The following is an 18,762-nucleotide window of genomic DNA, read 5'->3' on the forward strand; positions in this document are numbered from 1 at the left end:
GAATATTCTTTCCCTGTGAGATTAAATCATTCATATTAAGTCTATTTCCTGATTTGCCATGATTTTAGAGCCTATATCTGAAAACTGCCCATTTGAAGCAGGAATGACCAGATTTAATGGGACAAAGGAGTCTATATCCAGGTTTGGAGAAACATTCACCCCAATTGAGCAAATGAAGTATTAACATTCTCTTAACCACAACAGTAAAAAGGCTTTGTACATGAATATCAGATGATCCTAAAGAAAGCAAGGGACTACTTCAAAAAGTGTACAGTAAAGATGGGAAAAGAGATATGTGGGTATCAGAAAATATCAGAACCAGCTGCCACTTGGAAAAGGATTTGTTTATTTTAATTCAGTTCAAGTCAGAGCAAGTTACCCTAATACTGTTAAATGGCCTTAAATAATAAGTGCTGAATTTGGGGGAGGACATAAAGAACATTAAAAAAACCTGAGTATTGCTTCATTAAAATCTATTAGCTTTTTTCTGCACATGAAAAGAGAAAAACTACAGATCAATGTCTAGACTGACTGCCCATTTCTTTTGCTAGCATAATCTGTTTACTATGAAGAAAAATTAAATCAGTTCTTGAAGAAAGGGACTAGAACTTGTAGGCCTGAAAATGGAGCCAGGAATGAGAAAAATTTTCATTCATGAAGACTTCAATCTATAGGAAAATAAAACCAGTGTAATCACAAAAAAAGCTTTTTTACATATAACTAGTACAAATAAACATGTTGATAACTATTCTGAGGCGTTTTGTTGCACTAGGCATCATGCACAGACAAAAACGTAAAAACCAAAAATCAACCTTGGGTTGAAAGGTAGAGACAAAGTACTTTTAAAACCACAAAAAAAAAAAAGAGCAAGAGAGAAATAACAGTAGTCATGCCTACACAATACAGAAATATTTGCAAATGTGCTGACCTTATCTTAACCACCTGCAGATGGTTTAAAAATCTTCTAGTCCATTCTCTACGTTTGCATCTTTATTCCTGTCCTGCCCCTAGGTTCTTCAGAACCTTTTTTTTTTTTAGATTCCATATATATGTGTTAGCATACGGTATTTGTTTTTCTCTTTCTGACTTACTTCACTCTGTATGACAGACTCAAGGTCCATCCACTACAAATAACTCAATTTCGTTTCTTTTTATTTTTTATTTTTTAAATTCTTTTAATGTTTATTCTGCTATAATTTTATTTATTTTTTTACAACTTTATTGGAGTATAATTGCTTCACAATGGTGTATTAGTGTTTCTGCTTTATAACAAAGTGAATCAGTTATACATATACATCTGTTCCCATATCCCTTCCCTCTTGCGTCTCCCTCCCTCCCACCCTCCCTATCCCACCCCTCCAGGCAGTCACAAAGCACCAAGCTGATCTCCCTGTGCTATGCGGCTGCTTCCCACTAGCTATCTACCTTATGTTTGGTAGTGTATATATGTCCATGCTTCTCTCTCGCTTTGTCACAGCTTACCCTTCCCCCTCCTCAAATTCTCAAGTCCATTCTCTAGTAGGTCTGTCTTTATTCCCATCTTACCCCTAGGTTCTTCATGACATTTTTTTTCTTAGATTCCATATATATGTGTTAGCATACGGTATTTGTCTTTCTCTTTCTGACTTACTTCACTCTGTATGACAGACTCTAGGTCCATCTACCTCACTACAAATAACTCAGTTTCGTTTCTTTTCATGGCTGAGTAATATTCCATTGTATATATGTGCCACACCTTCTTTATCCATTCATCTGTTGATGGACACTATGTCCTGGCTATTGTAAACAGAGCTGCAATGAACATTGTGGTACATGACTCTTTTTGAATTATGGTTTTCTCAGGGTATATGGCCAGGAGTGGGATTGCTGGGTCATATGGTAGTTCTATTTTCAGTTTGTTTTTTTGTTTTTTGGGTTTTTTTTTTTTTGCGGTACGTGGGCCTCTCACTGTTGTGGCCTCTCCCGTTGTGGAGCACAGGCTCCAGATGCGCAGGCCCAGCGGCCATGGCTCACAGGCCCAGCCGCCCCATGGCATGTGGGATCTTCCCGGACCGGGGCACGAACCCGTGTCCCCTGCATCGGCAGGCGGACTCCCAACCACTGCGCCACCAGGGAAGCCCCTATTTTCAGTTTTTTAAGGAACCTCCATACTGTTCTCCACAGTGGCCTGAGGACACGGGGAGGGGGAAGGGTAAGCTGGGACGAAGTGAGAGAGTGGCATGGACATATATATACTACCAAATGTACAACAGATAGCTAGTGGGAAGCAGCTGCGTAGCACAGGGAGATCAGCTCGGTGCTTTGTGACCACATAGAGGGGTGGGATAGGGAGGGTGGGAAGGAGACACAAGACGGAGCAGATATGGGGATATATGTATATGTATAGCTGATTCACTTTGTTATAAAGCAGAAACTAACACACAACTGTAAAGCAAGTATACTCCAATAAAGATGTTAAAATTAAAAAATCTTCTAGAACAAGAGAATAAAGTTTAAGTATGTTACAACACATTATGTATAAAGTCTTTAGGTATTTCATAACTCAATAATATGGTTACATACTTTAGTATAATGGCCTAATTTATGCTATTTTCTTTCTAAATTGGTGAACAAAAGTTCAGCATTGGCACAGTGGAAATTAAAAATTCTAAAACAAGTTCTGCATGAAAATTGAGTTTATCATCTCAAACAAAGTAAATCTAGACCACGTCACACACATCTACATTCTTTTACTTTGTCATCAGTTTTCAAAATCAAGATCAAGTGTGGCAAATATACATATCAAAGCCCACGAAAACATTCTGTAGACTGTAAACTTCGGTTTCCAATGTTAAAAATTGCACACATGCTTTCATGAACATAATGACAAATGCCTGATTTAAAACCTGAGCAGTAAAAGTCAATCTGTATATGCAGATCTTTGGTCACTAAGGGAAACAGTTAAGTACTCAAGTATGTAATTCCACCGTCTTTTAGTTATCTACCCTCCTATTATAGTATTCAAAATCCTCTGTACCCATTCCTGTTTAAAATGGTACTGGGATTCCCCTGGTAGCACACTTGTTAAGAATCTGCCTGCCTATGCAGGGGACACAGGTTTGAGCCCTGGTCCAGGAGGATCCTACATGCTGCAGGGCAACTAAGGCCGTATGCCGCAACTACTGAGCCTGCGGTCTAGAGCCCGTGAGCCACAACTATTGAGCCTGCGTACTACAACTACTGAAGTCCATGTGCCTATAGCCCGTGCTCCGCAACAAGAGAAGCCACGTCAATGAGAAGCCCGCGCACCGCAACGAAGAGTAGCCCCGGCTCGCCACAACTAGAGAAAGACTGCATGCAGCAACGAAGACCCGCCACAGCCAAAAATAAATAAATAAATAAATAAATTAAAAAATAAAATAAAATAAAGTGGTACTGACTTGTAGAATCTCTGTGGGGCGAGAAACTTCCTAATTTTGATATAAATGTTTACATTGTACCCTCTTCCTTCTTCTGAAGTTCCAGCCCCATATCCTCCCCTGGTGGACAATAATGTTTTCATAGCCGCAACCAACAAGATAGGCACCATGGGGGAATTCCCTGGCGGTCCAGTAGTTAGGACTCGGTGCTTTCACTGCCGTGGCCCAGGTTCAAGTCCTGGTCGGGGAACTAAGATCCCACAAGCCGAGCGGCCTGGCCAAAAAAAAAAGATAGGTACCATGGGCCTCTGCTCTCTAGTCAACATGACACAGGCTGCCCAGTGGGAGGGAAACTCTCTCTGCAGCTATGTCGACAGCTGCCACCAGGAAGCTAGGGCTCTCTGCTCCCCTCCAGAGATGGCACTGACGAACATTTTTAAGTCAGGCACTCTTAAGTTGGGGCCCTTTATTGTGCCTTTTTCTGAAAACATGCAGCCAGTATAGACTTTTTACTACTGACTCTAAACAGAAATGCATTCATTCCATTTTCAGAACAGCTGTCCGTACCTGACACCAACTTGTATATGGTTCGCAATAATGTCGGAGATGGGAGATGCTTTCTTCAAGTTGGGTCCTTGGCTCTTCCACATATTTAGACTGACCCTCAGGAACAGAGTAGAGTGAAAGCTGCAAAGATTGAAAAACAAAATAAAAAGAAATTAAGAAGTGTATACAGTAATGAAATAACAGTCAATTATTAAATTTGTAATAATTCACAAACTACAGTGAATAAGGGTTATGTGCACCCTGAACCTTGCTTCAGACGATCTTTGCACCTTAATCAATAAGGACAAGGCCAAGAGAGCAGGGCTATGAGGTGTCCTAGCCTCCCCCAACCCTACTCATAGCAGACAAAGCAGTCCCCTTTTACCCATTTTATATATTAGTATTTGTTATTTCATCTTAGATTTAGTTTGGAAAAAGGATTCTATTACTCTAAATGGTGGGTCAGAGGTGGGATAGGAAAAAAAAGCTTAAGAATAACTGAATAGCATATGACTTAGTTCTAGTGATCAGTCTAGTGCTGATCAAAGTAGAATAGCAGGTTTGTTCTCCACCAGAGAGGAAACGTTTCACAGCCACCACTGGCTGCCTTCTTCACCCTCAAAAATGCCACTGTCCCAAGGCCTGAGAAGAAGAGAGTAAAGGGCAAAAAAAACAAGCTATTTAGCTTTAGGTAAACACCATTCAAGTAACCCTGACCATAACTGACGGTAGATCTTTATGACACTTTACTCAAAGTCAAAAGAAACCAAATATCTAAAATAATCAGTGGGAAGTATAGACAAAAAGGAATGTAAACAATGGAGAGATGATTTCCAGTTTTATTTATTTAGTATTTATTAAGCATCTACTTATGAGCCTCTAATCCAACCAAAAAGCAGGATGAGCCCTGGTCTTTAATTTCTTAGGAGAGGGAAAAATGTGAATGTTTTCCTGGCTTGATAAGCAGTCTGGAAGCAGGCAGATCACTTAGAAGTGACTTGTGCTTACAATCTACTGGGACAGAGCAGATTCCCCACTAAAAATCTAGGAAATATTCCTTAATTATGCCCTTAGCTAAGTACCATTAATTAAAGTTGAAAAAGCCATAGTCTAGTAGCTTCCCACAAGGAAACACTATTTCCTCCTTTTAAATATCTTCTGAATTGTCCTATCTTCCTGATATTCAATTTGTATGCTTCCCATAGTAACTAAATCACATATTCAAAATATATCACGTTACCTCATTAACCTTCACAGCAGCTTTGTGAGATGAGTCCTTTTTTGCTGATGCATAGACTTTGAAGGTGAGCAGGCTCAGGCTGGCCGGCCCCACAGACCTCTGAATTACCTGAAACACAGAAACAATCTTAAGCCTTCTCTCAATTCTACAGACTGAAGGTACATAACGTGGGCACATTTGCAACCTCAGCCACTCCTGCCCTGAGAGGCTTATTGTGCGTTATGAGAAATGTATTCCCGAAGTTTTACGGAAGTCAGAAACTAAAAAACATGTTCTCGTGGACTTAAAATTCCAGGTCACCTTTATCTTCATTTCCAAAACAGTAGTTCCTGAGTTTTCTACTTAGCCTTTCAAGGAAAATAAAAGATACACCTCCCCTACCCTCCCCAATAACAACAGGGGAAGGAGCTTTTTTTTTTTTTTTTTTGGCTGCATTGGGTCTTCGTTGCCATGCATGGGCTTTCTCTAGTTGCAGCGAGCGGGGGATACTCTTGGTTGTGGTGCGCGGGCTACTCATTGCGGTGGCTTCTCTTGTTGTGGAGCATGGGCTCTAGGCGCGCAGGCTTCAGTAGTTGTGGCACACGGAATCAGTAGTTGTGGCTCTTGGGCTCTAGAGCGCAGGCTCAGCAGTTGTGGCACACGGGCTTAGTTGCTCCGTGGCATGTGGGATCTTCTCGGACCAGGGCTTGAACCCGTGTCCCCTGCATTAGCAGGCGGATTCTTTAACCACTGCGCCACCAGGGAAGCCCGGGAAGGAGTTTTTAATGATCTCACCTAGTGATTCATTGAACAGAGTGAAGATTCTTTCGATAATTCCAATAATCAAACTTTGAGCAGCTCTCCCTTTCCATTCCCAACCAGAATCGCTCTCTCCCAACCTCAGTTCCCAAACTCAGTCTCTTTCTGTGCCTTGCTCTCCCTGACTAGGTCACTAATGCCCATGGCTCCAACATGAAGCCAGTGACCCCTAGGTATGCAGCTCCAGCCCAGAGCTCTCTCCTGAGTTCCCAACCCACTTATCCTATTACTTCTGGACATTTCCACTTGGATGGGACACAAGTTCCCTACACCAAGAACACCCAAAACCAACTCATCAGGATCCTGTCTGTGCCTCCAAGTCTATACTAGGTCTGACAGGTGAATGTGTGCTGTGGAATCTAGAAAGCTTTTTTACAAGTGATACATTTTAAAAATTAATACACAGCACTTGACCATCTTGCATGTTTACCCCAGAAATGCCCCCTCTTCCTCTACTTCTTCTCTCAGGAATGGTGCCACCATCCAACTAGACAACCCAATCTGAAACTCTGAGGTCATCTCCACTGCCTCCCCCCGCCATCCTATTGGTCATTAACTCCTGTTAATTCTGCCTATTAAATGAACTTAATTCACTCTCTCCTCTTTATCTTCTCCTGTACAATCTTCCCTTGGGCCCTTGTTTCTTTCCTGGATTGTTTCAACAGCTTAATTCTAAATGTTCACCTGGCCCTCTGATGACTCAAACCACCACACTGAAAAAGAATTATCTTTCTGACCTGCAAACCCGAATATCTTCTATCCTTATTTGAGATTTGGTATTCATTCCCTAGGACTTTTTTTTTTTTTCTTCAGTACGCGGGCCTCTCACTGTTGTGGCCTCTCCCGTTGCGGAGCACAGGCTCCGGACACGCAGGCTCAGCGGCCATTGCTCACGGGCCCAGCCGCTCCACGGCATGTGGGATCTTCCCGGACCGGGGCACGAACCCATGTCCCCTGCATCAGCAGGTGGACTCTCAACCACTGCGCCACCAGGGAAGCCCTACCTAGGACTTTTATGTGAACCAAACAAGGCCCATTTATGATCTGACCCCAACCACCTTCTTTTTTTTTTTTTTTTTTTTTTTTGCGGTACGCGGGCCTCTCACTGTCGTGGCCTCTCCCGTTGCGGAGCACAGGCTCCGGATGCGCAGGCTCAGCGGCCATGGCTCACGGGCCTAGCCGCTCTGCGGCACGTGGGATCTTCCCAGACCAGGGCACGAACCCGTGTCCCCTGCATCGGCAGGCGGACTCCCAACCACTGCGCCACCAGGGAAGCCTCTCAACCACCTTCTTAACTTCATCTGTCACTCTGCCTTTTCCCACAAAACTTAAACTCCCTATATTTCTCCCATGCTGCTTCCCAGCCTCATGGGTTCACACATGCTGGTTCCTCTGCCTAGAATGTTCTATATTTGCTTTGCCTTTCTGTACAATTGCCTAAGAGCATGGAGACTTATTGCTTTTCTTTTCTTATTTATCCATTTATTTATGTCTATCAAGTTCTCCCTCCCAAACTGGAAGCCCTTTCAGGATAGGGCTGTGTCTTACCCTGTATTCCTCATGTCTATAACTGTGCCTAACACATAAGAAATGCTCAAGAACTGTTTAATGACTGCATGAATGGACAGAAGAGAGGCAAAAAATAAATGACTGGTTGACTTGTTCTAACTACTTAGGCATGATTTGGCATCACAGAAATCATATTCCTGAGATCTGCAGTGCCCGTAATGTGAAAGACTATGCTACTCTGTAATACTCACAAAACATATAATGCTAGATAAAACTTAAAAACGTCTGTTGAAATGTATGCCTTGGGCTTCCCTGGTAGCACAGTGGTTAAGAATCCACCTGCCGGGACTTCCGGGTAAGATGGCGGAAGAGTAAGACGCGGAGATCACCTTCCTCCCCACGGATACACCAGAAATACAGCTACACGTGGAACAACTCCTACAGAACACCTACTGAACGCTGGCAGAAGACCCCAGACCTCCCAAAAGGCAAGAAACTCCCCACATACCTGGGTAGGGCAAAGCGGAGAGATCCGCACACAGAGGATCGGTGCCGAGCGACACTCACCAGCCCGAAAGGCTTGTCTGCTCGCCCGCCGGGGCGCGCAGCGCTGGAAGCTGAGGCTCGGGCTTCGGTCAGAGCGCAGGGAGAGGACTGGGGCTGGCGGCGAGAACTCAGCCTGAAGGGGGCTAATGTGCCACAACTAGCCGGGAGGGAGTCCGGGAAAACTCTGGAGCTGCCGAAGAGGCAAGAGACTTTTTCTTCCCTCTTGGTTTCCTGGTGCGTGAGGAGAGGGGATTAAGAGCGCTGCTTAAAGGGGCTCCACGGACGGGCGCGAGTCGCGACTGAAAGCGCGGAGCCCAGTGACGGGCGCGGGACGCTGGGGCTGCTGCTGCCGCCGCCAAGAAGCCTGTGTGCAAGCGCAGGTCACTGCCCACACCGCCCTTCCGGGAGCCTGTGCAGCCCGCCACTGCCGGGGTCCCGGGATCCAGGGGCGGCTTCCCTGGGAGAACGCACGGCGCGCCTCGGGCTGGTGCAACGTCACGCCGACCTCTGCCGCTTCAGGCTTGCCCCGCACTCCGTGCCCCTCCCTCCCTCCCGGCCTGAGTGAGCCAGAGTCCCCGAAGAGGCTGCTCCTTTAACCCTGTCCTATCTGAGCGAAGAACAGACGCCCTCCGGCGACCTACACGCAGAGGCGGGGCCAAATCCAAAGCTGAGACCCAGGAGCTGTGAGAACAAAGAAGAGAAAGGGAAACCTCTCCCAGCAGCCTCAGAAGCAGCGGATTAAAGCTCCACAATCAACTTGATGTACCCTGCATCTGCGGAATACATGAATAGACAACACATCATCCCAAATTGAGGAGCCCGGAGTCAGTGCTGTGCCTCTGAGGTGGGAGAGCCAACTTCAGGACACTGGTCCACAAGAGACCTCCCAGCTCCACATAATATCAAACGGTGAAAATCTTCCAGAGATCTCCATCTCAACACCAGCACCCAGCTACACTCAACGACCAGCAGGCTACAGTGCTGGACACGCTGAGCCAAACAACTAGCAAGACAGGAACACAACGCCACCCATTAGCAGAGAGGTGGCCTAAAATCATAAAAAGTCCACAGACACCCCAAAACACACCACCAGACGTGGACCTGCCCACCAGAAAGACAAGATCCAGCCTCATCCACCAGAACACAGGCACTAGTCCCCTCCACCAGGAAGCCTACACAACCCACTAAACCAACCTTAGCCACTGGGGACAGACACCAAAAACAACAGGAACTACGAACCTGCAGCCTGCAAAAAGGAGACCCCAAACACAGTAACATAAGCAAAATGAGAAGACAGAAAAACACACAGCAGGAGAAGGAGCAAGATAAAAACCCACCAGACCTAACAAATGAAGAGGTAATAGGCACTCTACCTGAAAAAGAATTCAGAATAATGATGGTAAAGATGATCCAAGATTCTATTTCCCAGATACAAAATCTTGGAAATAGAATAGACAAAATGCAAGAAACAGTTAACAAGGACCTAGAAGAACTAAAGATGAATCAAGCATCGATTAAAAACACAATACATGAAATAAAAAATACTCTAGATGGGATCAATAGCAGAATAACTGAGGCAGAAGAACGGATAAGTGAGGTGGAAGATAAAATAGTGGAAATAACTGCTGCAGAGCAAAATAAAGAAAAAAGAATGAAAAGAACAGAGGACAGTCTCAGAGACCTCTGGGACAACATTAAACGCACCAACATTCGAATTATAGGGGTTCCAGAAGAAGAAGAGAAAAAGAAAGGGACTGAGAACATATTTGAAGAGATTATAGTTGAAAACTTCCCTAATATGGGAAAGGAAATAGTTAATCAAGTCCAGGAGGCACAGAGAGTCCCATACAGAATAAATCCAAGGAGAAATACGCCAAGACACATATTAATCAAACTGTCAAAAATTAAACACAAAGAAATCCTATTAAAAGCAGCAAGGCAAAAACAACAAATAACACACAAGGGAATCCCCATCAGGATAACAGCTGATCTCTCAGCAGAAACTCTACATGCCAGGAGGGAGTGGCAGGACATAATTAAAGTGATGAAGGAGAAAAACCTGCAACCAAGATTACTCTACCCAGCAAGGATCTCATTCAGATTTGATGGAGAAATTAAAACGTTCACAGACAAGCAAAAGCTGAGAGAGTTCAGCACCACCAAACCAGCTTTACAACAAATGCTAAAGGAACTTCTCTAGGCAAGAAACACAACAGAAGGAAAAGACCTACAATAATGAACCCAAAACAATTAAGAAAATGGGAAGAGGAACATACATATCGATAATTACCTTAAATGTAAATGGACTAAATGCTCCCACCAAAAGACACAGAGTGGCTGAATGGATACAAAAACAAGACCCATCTATATGCTGTCTACAAGAGACCCACTTCAGACCTAGAGACACATACAGACTGAAAGTAAGGGGATGGAAAAAGATATTCCATGCAAATGGAAACCAAAAGAAAGCTGGAGTAGCAATTCTCATATCAGACAAAATAGACTTTAAAATAAGGACTACTAGAAGAGACAAAGAAGGACACTACCTAATGATCAAGGGATCGATCCAAGAAGAAGATATAACAATTGTAAATATTTATGCACCAAACATAGGAGCACCTCAATACATAAGGCAAATACTAACAGCCATAAAAGGAGAAATCGACAGTAACACACTCATAGTAGGGGACTTTAACACCCCACTTTCACCAATGGACAGATCTTCCAAAATGAAAATAAATAAGGAAACACAAGCTTTAAATGATACATTAAACAAGATGGACTTAATTGATATTTATAGGACATTCCATCCAAAAACAACAGAATACACATTTTTCTCAAGTGCTCATGGAACATTCTCCAGGATAGATCATATCTTGGGTCACAAATCAAGCCTTGGTAAATTTAAGAAAATTGAAATTGTATCAAGTATCTTTTCCGACCACAATGCTATGAGACTAGATATCAATTACAGGAAAAGAGCTGTAAAAAATACAAACACATGGAGGCTAAACAATACACTACTTCATAACGAAGTGATCACTGAAGAAATCAAAGAGGAAATTAAAAAATACCTAGAAACAAATGACAATGGAGACACGACGACCCAAAACCTATGGGATGCAGCAAAAGCAGTGCTAAGAGGGAAGTTTATAGCAATACAATCCCACCTTAAGAAACAGGAAACATCTCGAATAAACAACCTAACCTTGCACCTAAAGCAATTAGAGAAAGAAGAACAAAAACATCCCAAAGTTAGCAGAAGGAAAGAAATCATAAAAATCAGATCAGAAATAAATGAAAAAGAAATGAAGGAGACGATAGCAAAGATCAATAAAACTAAAAGCTGGTTCTTTGAGAAGATAAACAAAATTGATAAACCATTAGCCAGACTCATCAAGAAAAAAAGGGAGAAGACTCAAATCAATAGAATTAGAAATGAAAAAGGACTTCCGGGTAAGATGGCGGAAGAGTAAGACGCGGAGATCACCTTCCTCCCCACGGATACACCAGAAATACAGCTACACGTGGAACAACTCCTACAGAACACCTACTGAACGCTGGCAGAAGACCCCAGACCTCCCAAAAGGCAAGAAACTCCCCACATACCTGGGTAGGGCAAAGCGGAGAGATTCCCGCACAGAGGATCGGTGCCGAGCGGCACTCACCAGCCCGAGAGGCTTGTCTGCTCGCCCGCCGGGGCACGCAGTGCTGGAAGCTGAGGCTCGGGCTTCGGTCAGAGCGCAGGGAGAGGACTGGGGCTGGTGGCGAGAACTCAGCCTGAAGGGGGCTAATGTGCCACAGCTAGCCGGGAGGGAGTCCGGGAAAACTCTAGAGCTGCCGAAGAGGCAAGAGACTTTTTCTTCCCTCTTGGTTTCCTGGTGCGCGAGGAGAGGGGATTAAGAGCGCTGCTTAAAGGGGCTCCACGGACGGGCGCGAGTCGCGACTGAAAGCGCGGAGCCCAGTGACAGGCGTGGGACGCTGGGGCTGCTGCTGCCGCCGCCAAGAAGCCTGTGTGCGAGCGCAGGTCACTGCCCACACCGCCCTTCCGGGAGCCTGTGCAGCCCGCCACTGCCGGAGTCCCGGGATCCAGGGGCGGCTTCCCTGGGAGAACGCACGGCGCGCCTCGGGCTGGTGCAACGTCACGCCGACCTCTGCCGCTGCAGGCTCGCCCCGCACTCCGTGCCCCTCCCTCCCTCCTGGCCTGAGTGAGCCAGAGTCCCCGAAGAGGCTGCTCCTTTAACCCTGTCCTATCTGAGCGAAGAACAGACGCCCTCCGGCGACCTACACGCAGAGGCGGGGCCAAATCCAAAGCTGAGACCTAGGAGCTGTGAGAACAAAGAAGAGAAAGGGAAACCTCTCCCAGCAGCCTCAGAAGCAGCGGATTAAAGCTCCACAATCAACTTGATGTACCCTGCATCTGTGGAATACATGAATAGACAACACATCATCCCAAATTGAGGAGCCCGGAGTCAGTGCTGTGCCTCTGAGGTGGGAGAGCCAACTTCAGGACACTGGTCCACAAGAGACCTCCCAGCTCCACATAATATCAAACGGCGAAAATCTTCCAGAGATCTCCATCTCAACACCAGCACCCAGCTTCACTCAACGACCAGCAGGCTACAGTGCTGGACACCCTAAGCCAAACAACTAGCAAGACAGGAACACAACGCCACCCATTAGCAGAGAGGTGGCCTAAAATCATAAAAAGTCCACAGACACCCCAAAACACACCACCAGACGTGGACCTGCCCACCAGAAAGACAAGATCCAGCCTCATCCACCAGAACACAGGCACTAGTCCCCTCCACCAGGAAGCCTACACAACCCACTAAACCAACCTTAGCCACTGGGGACAGACACCAAAAACAACAGGAACTACGAACCTGCAGCCTGCAAAAAGGAGACCCCAAACACAGTAACATAAGCAAAATGAGAAGACAGAAAAACACACAGCAGGAGAAGGAGCAAGATAAAAACCCACCAGACCTAACAAATGAAGAGGTAATAGGCACTCTACCTGAAAAAGAATTCAGAATAATGATGGTAAAGATGATCCAAGATTCTATTTCCCAGATACAAAATCTTGGAAATAGAATAGACAAAATGCAAGAAACAGTTAACAAGGACCTAGAAGAACTAAAGATGAATCAAGCATCGATTAAAAACACAATACATGAAATAAAAAATACTCTAGATGGGATCAATAGCAGAATAACTGAGGCAGAAGAACGGATAAGTGAGGTGGAAGATAAAATAGTGGAAATAACTGCTGCAGAGCAAAATAAAGAAAAAAGAATGAAAAGAACAGAGGACAGTCTCAGAGACCTCTGGGACAACATTAAACGCACCAACATTCGAATTATAGGGGTTCCAGAAGAAGAAGAGAAAAAGAAAGGGACTGAGAAAATATTTGAAGAGATTATAGTTGAAAACTTCCCTAATATGGGAAAGGAAATAGTTAATCAAGTCCAGGAGGCACAGAGAGTCCCATACAGAATAAATCCAAGGAGAAATACGCCAAGACACATATTAATCAAACTGTCAAAAATTAAACACAAAGAAATCATATTAAAAGCAGCAAGGCAAAAACAACAAATAACACACAAGGGAATCCCCATCAGGATAACAGCTGATCTCTCAGCAGAAACTCTACAAGCCAGAAGGGAGTGGCAGGACATACTTAAAGTGATGAAGGAGAAAAACCTGCAACCAAGATTACTCTACCCAGCAAGGATCTCATTCAGATTTGATGGAGAAATTAAAACGTTTACAGACAAGCAAAAGCTGAGAGAGTTCAGCACCACCAAACCAGCTTTACAACAAATGCTAAAGGAACTTCTCTAGGCAAGAAACACAACAGAAGGAAAAGACCTACAATAATGAACCCAAAACAATTAAGAAAATGGGAATAGGAACATACATATCGATAATTACCTTAAATGTAAATGGACTAAATGCTCCCACCAAAAGACACAGAGTGGCTGAATGGATACAAAAACAAGACCCATCTATATGCTGTCTACAAGAGACCCACTTCAGACCTAGAGACACATACAGACTGAAAGTAAGGGGATGGAAAAAGATATTCCATGCAAATGGAAACCAAAAGAAAGCTGGAGTAGCAATTCTCATATCAGACAAAATAGACTTTAAAATAAGGACTACTAGAAGAGACAAAGAAGGACACTACATAATGATCAAGGGATCGATCCAAGAAGAAGATATAACAATTGTAAATATTTATGCACCCAACATAGGAGCACCTCAATACATAAGGCAAATACTAACAGCCATAAAAGGAGAAATCGACAGTAACACACTCATAGTAGGGGACTTTAACACCCCACTTTCACCAATGGACAGATCATCCAAAATGAAAATAAATAAGGAAACACAAGCTTTAAATGATACATTAAACAAGATGGACTTAATTGATATTTATAGGACATTCCATCCAAAAACAACAGAATACACATTTTTCTCAAGTGCTCATGGAACATTCTCCAGGATAGATCATATCTTGGGTCACAAATCAAGCCTTGGTAAATTTAAGAAAATTGAAATTGTATCAAGTATCTTTTCCGACCACAATGCTATGAGACTAGATATCAATTACAGGAAAAGAGCTGTAAAAAATACAAACACATGGAGGCTAAACAATACACTACTTAATAACGAAGTGATCACTGAAGAAATCAAAGAGGAAATTAAAAAATACCTAGAAACAAATGACAATGGAGACACGACGACCCAAAACCTATGGGATGCAGCAAAAGCAGTGCTAAGAGGGAAGTTTATAGCAATACAATCCCACCTTAAGAAACAGGAAACATCTCGAATAAACAACCTAACCTTGCACCTAAAGCAATTAGAGGAAGAAGAACAAAAACATCCCAAAGTTAGCCGAAGGAAAGAAATCATAAAAATCAGATCAGAAATAAATGAAAAAGAAATGAAGGAAACGATAGCAAAGATCAATAAAACTAAAAGCTGGTTCTTTGAGAAGATAAACAAAATTGATAAACCATTAGCCAGACTCATCAAGAAAAAAAGGGAGAAGACTCAAATCAATAGAATTAGAAATGAAAAAGGAGAAGTAACAACTGACACTACAGAAATAAAAAAGATCATGAGAGATTACTATAAGCAACTCTATGCCAATAAAATGGACAACCTGGAAGAAATGGACAAATTCTTAGAAATGCACAACCTGCCGAGACTGAATCAGGAAGAAATAGAAAATATGAACAGACCAATCACAAGCACTGAAATTGAAACTGTGATAAAAAATCTTCCAACAAACAAAAGCCCAGGACCAGATGGCTTCACAGGCGAATTCTATCAAGCATTTAGAGAAGAGCTAACACCTGTCCTTCTGAAACTCTTCCAAAATATAGCAGAGGGAGGAACACTCCCAAACTCATTCTACGAGGCCACCATCACCTTGATACCAAAACCAGGCAAGGATGTCACAAAGAAAGAAAACTACAGGCCAATATCACTGATGAACATAGATGCAAAAATCCTCAACAAAATCCTAGCAAACAGAATCCAACAGCACATTAAAAGGATCATACACCATGATCAAGTGGGGTTTATTCCAGGAATGCAAGGATTCTTCAATATACGCAAATCAATCAACGTGATACACCATATTAACAAACTGAAGGAGAAAAACCATATGATCATCTCAATAGATGCAGAGAAAGCTTTCGACAAAATTCAACACCCATTTATGATAAAAACCCTGCAGAAAGTAGGCATAGAGGGAACTTTCCTCAACGTAATAAAGGCCATATATGACAAACCCACAGCCAGCATCGTCCTCAATGGTGAAAAACTGAAACCATTTCCACTAAGATCAGGAACTAGACAAGGTTGCCCACTTTCACCACTCTTATTCAACCTAGTTTTGGAAGTTTTAGCCACAGCAATCAGAGAAGAAAAGGAAATAAAAGGAATCCAAATTGGAAAAGAAGAAGTAAAGCTGTCACTGTTTGCAGATGACATGATACTATACATAGAGAATCCTAAAGATGCTACCAGAAAACTACTAGAGTTAATCAATGAATTTGGTAAAGTTGCAGGATACAAAATTAATGCACAGAAATCTCTGGCATTCCTATATACTGATGATGAAAAATCTGAAAGAGAAATCAAGGAAACACTCCCATTTACCATTGCAACAAAAAGAATAAAATATCTAGGAATAAACCTACCTAAGGAGACAAAAGACCTGTATGCAGAAAATTATAAGACACTGATGAAAGAAATTAAAGATGATACAAATAGATGGAGAGATGTACCATGTTCTTGGATTGGAAGAATCAACATTGTGAAAATGACTCTACTACCCAAAGCAATCTACAGGTTCAATGCAATCCCTATCAAACTACCACTGGCATTTTTCACAGAACTAGAACAAAAAATTTCACAATTTGTATGGAAACACAAAAGACCCCGAATAGCCAAAGCAATCTTGAGAACGAAAAATGGAGCTGGAGGAATCAGGCTCCCTGACTTCAGACTATACTACAAAGCTACAGTAATCAAGACAGTATGGTACTGGCACAAAAACAGAAAGATAGATCAATGGAACAGGATAGAAAGCCCAGAGTTAAACCCACGGACATATGGTCACCTTATCTTTGATAAAGAAGGCAGGAATGTACAGTGGAGAAAGGACAGCCTCTTCAATAAGTGGTGCTGGGAAAACTGGATAGGGACATGTAAAACTATGAGATTAGATCATTCCCTAACACCATACACAAAAATAAGCTCAAAATGGATTAAAGACCTAAATGTAAGGCCAGACACTATCAAACTCTTAGAGGAAAACATAGGCAGAACACTCTATGACATAAATCACAGCAAGATCCTTTTTGACCCACCTCCTAGAGAAATGGAAATAAAGACAAAAATAAACACATGGGACCTAATGAAACTTAAAAGCTTTTGCACAGCAAAGGAAACCATAAACAAGACCAAAAGACAACCCTCAGAATGGGAGAAAATATTTGCCAATGAAGCAACTGACAAAGGATTAATCTCCAAAATTTATAAGCAGCTCATGCAGCTCAATAACAAAAAAACAAACAACCCAATCCAAAAATGGGCAGAAGACCTAAATAGACATTTCTCCACAGAAGATATACAGACTGCCAACAAACACATGAAAGAATGCTCAACATCTTTACTCATTAGAGAAATGCAAATCAAAACTACAATGAGATATCATCTCACACCAGTCAGAATGGCCATCATCAAAAAATCTAGAAACAATAAATGCTGGAGAGGGTGTGGAAAAAAGGGAACACTCTTGCACTGCTGGTGGGAATGTGAATTGGTACAGCCGCTATGGAGAACGGTATGGAGGTTCCTTAAAAAACTACAAATAGAACTACCATATGACCCAGCAATCCCACTACTGGGCATATACCCTGAGAAAACCATAATTCAAAAAGAGACATGTACCAAAATGTTCATAGCAGCCCTATTTACAATAGCCCGGAGATGGAAACAACCTAAGTGTCCATCATCGGATGAATGGATAAAGAAGATGTGGCACATATATACAATGGAATATTACTCAGCCATAAAAAGAAATGAAATTGAGCTATTTGTAATGAGGTGGATAGACCTAGAGTCTGTCATACAGAGTGAAGTAAGTCAGAAAGAGAAAGACAAATACTGTATGCTAACACATATATATGGAATTTAAGAAAAAAAAATGTCATGAAGAACATAGGGGTAAGACAGGAATAAAGACACAGACCTACTAGAGAATGGACTTGAGGATATGGGGAGGGGGAAGGGTAAGCTGTGACAAAGTGAAAGAGCGGCATGGACATATATACACTACCAAACGTGAGGTAAATAGCTAGTGGGAAGCAGCCGCATAGCACAGGGAGATCAGCTTGGTACTTTGTGACCGCCTGGAGGGGTGGGATAGGGAGGGTGGGAGGGAGACGCAAAAGGGAGGGGATATGGAAACATATGTATATGTATAACTGATTAAATTTGTTATAAAGCAAAAAAAAAAAAAAAAAAGAAATGAAAAAGGAGAAGTAACAACTGACACTACAGAAATACAAAAGATCATGAGAGATTACTATAAGCAACTCTATGCCAATAAAATGGACAACCTGGAAGAAATGGACAAATTCTTAGAAATGCACAACCTGCCAAGACTGAATCAGGAAGAAATAGAAAATATGAACAGACCAATCACAAGCACTGAAATTGAAACTGTGATAAAAAATCTTCCAACAAACAAAAGCCCAGGACCAGATGGCTTCACAGGCGAATTCTATCAAGCATTTAGAGAAGAGCTAACACCTATCCTTCTGAAACTCTTCCAAAATATAGCAGAGGGAGGAACACTCCCAAACTCATTCTACGAGGCCACCATCACCTTGATACCAAAACCAGGCAAGGATGTCACAAAGAAAGAAAACTACAGGCCAATATCACTGATGAACATAGATGCAAAAATCCTCAACAAAATACTAGCAAACAGAATCCAACAGCACATTAAAAGGATCATACACCATGATCAAGTGGGGTTTATTCCAGGAATGCAAGGATTCTTCAATATACGCAAATCAATCAACGTGATACACCATATTAACAAATTGAAGGAGAGAAACCATATGATCATCTCAATAGATGCAGAGAAAGCTTTCGACAAAATTCAACACCCATTTATGATAAAAACCCTGC

The 18,762-nt window shown here is 42.6% G+C and overlaps 1 protein-coding gene across 4 annotated transcripts in view; it reads right to left on the minus strand.

Moving 5' to 3' along the window:
- The window catches only part of APOO (apolipoprotein O), a 79,991-nt gene that overhangs the window by 38,887 nt on the left and 22,342 nt on the right, over nt 1–18,762 (minus strand). For all 4 annotated transcript variants that reach the window (XR_014292440.1, XM_082609423.1, XM_082609422.1 and 1 more), the window contains exons 2-3: nt 5,185–5,292; nt 3,966–4,085 (exon numbers count right to left, since the gene is read on the minus strand). Coding sequence is in view for 3 of the 4 variants with exons in the window: in XM_082609423.1 (XP_082465549.1) it covers nt 3,966–4,085; nt 5,185–5,292 (228 nt within the window). In the remaining variant the exon portion in view is untranslated. The remainder of the gene's footprint in view (nt 1–3,965; nt 4,086–5,184; nt 5,293–18,762) is intronic.

The sequence above is a fragment of the Mesoplodon mirus genome (assembly GCF_964341445.2).
Source record: "Mesoplodon mirus genome assembly, chromosome: X".
NCBI lineage: Eukaryota > Metazoa > Chordata > Mammalia > Artiodactyla > Ziphiidae > Mesoplodon > Mesoplodon mirus.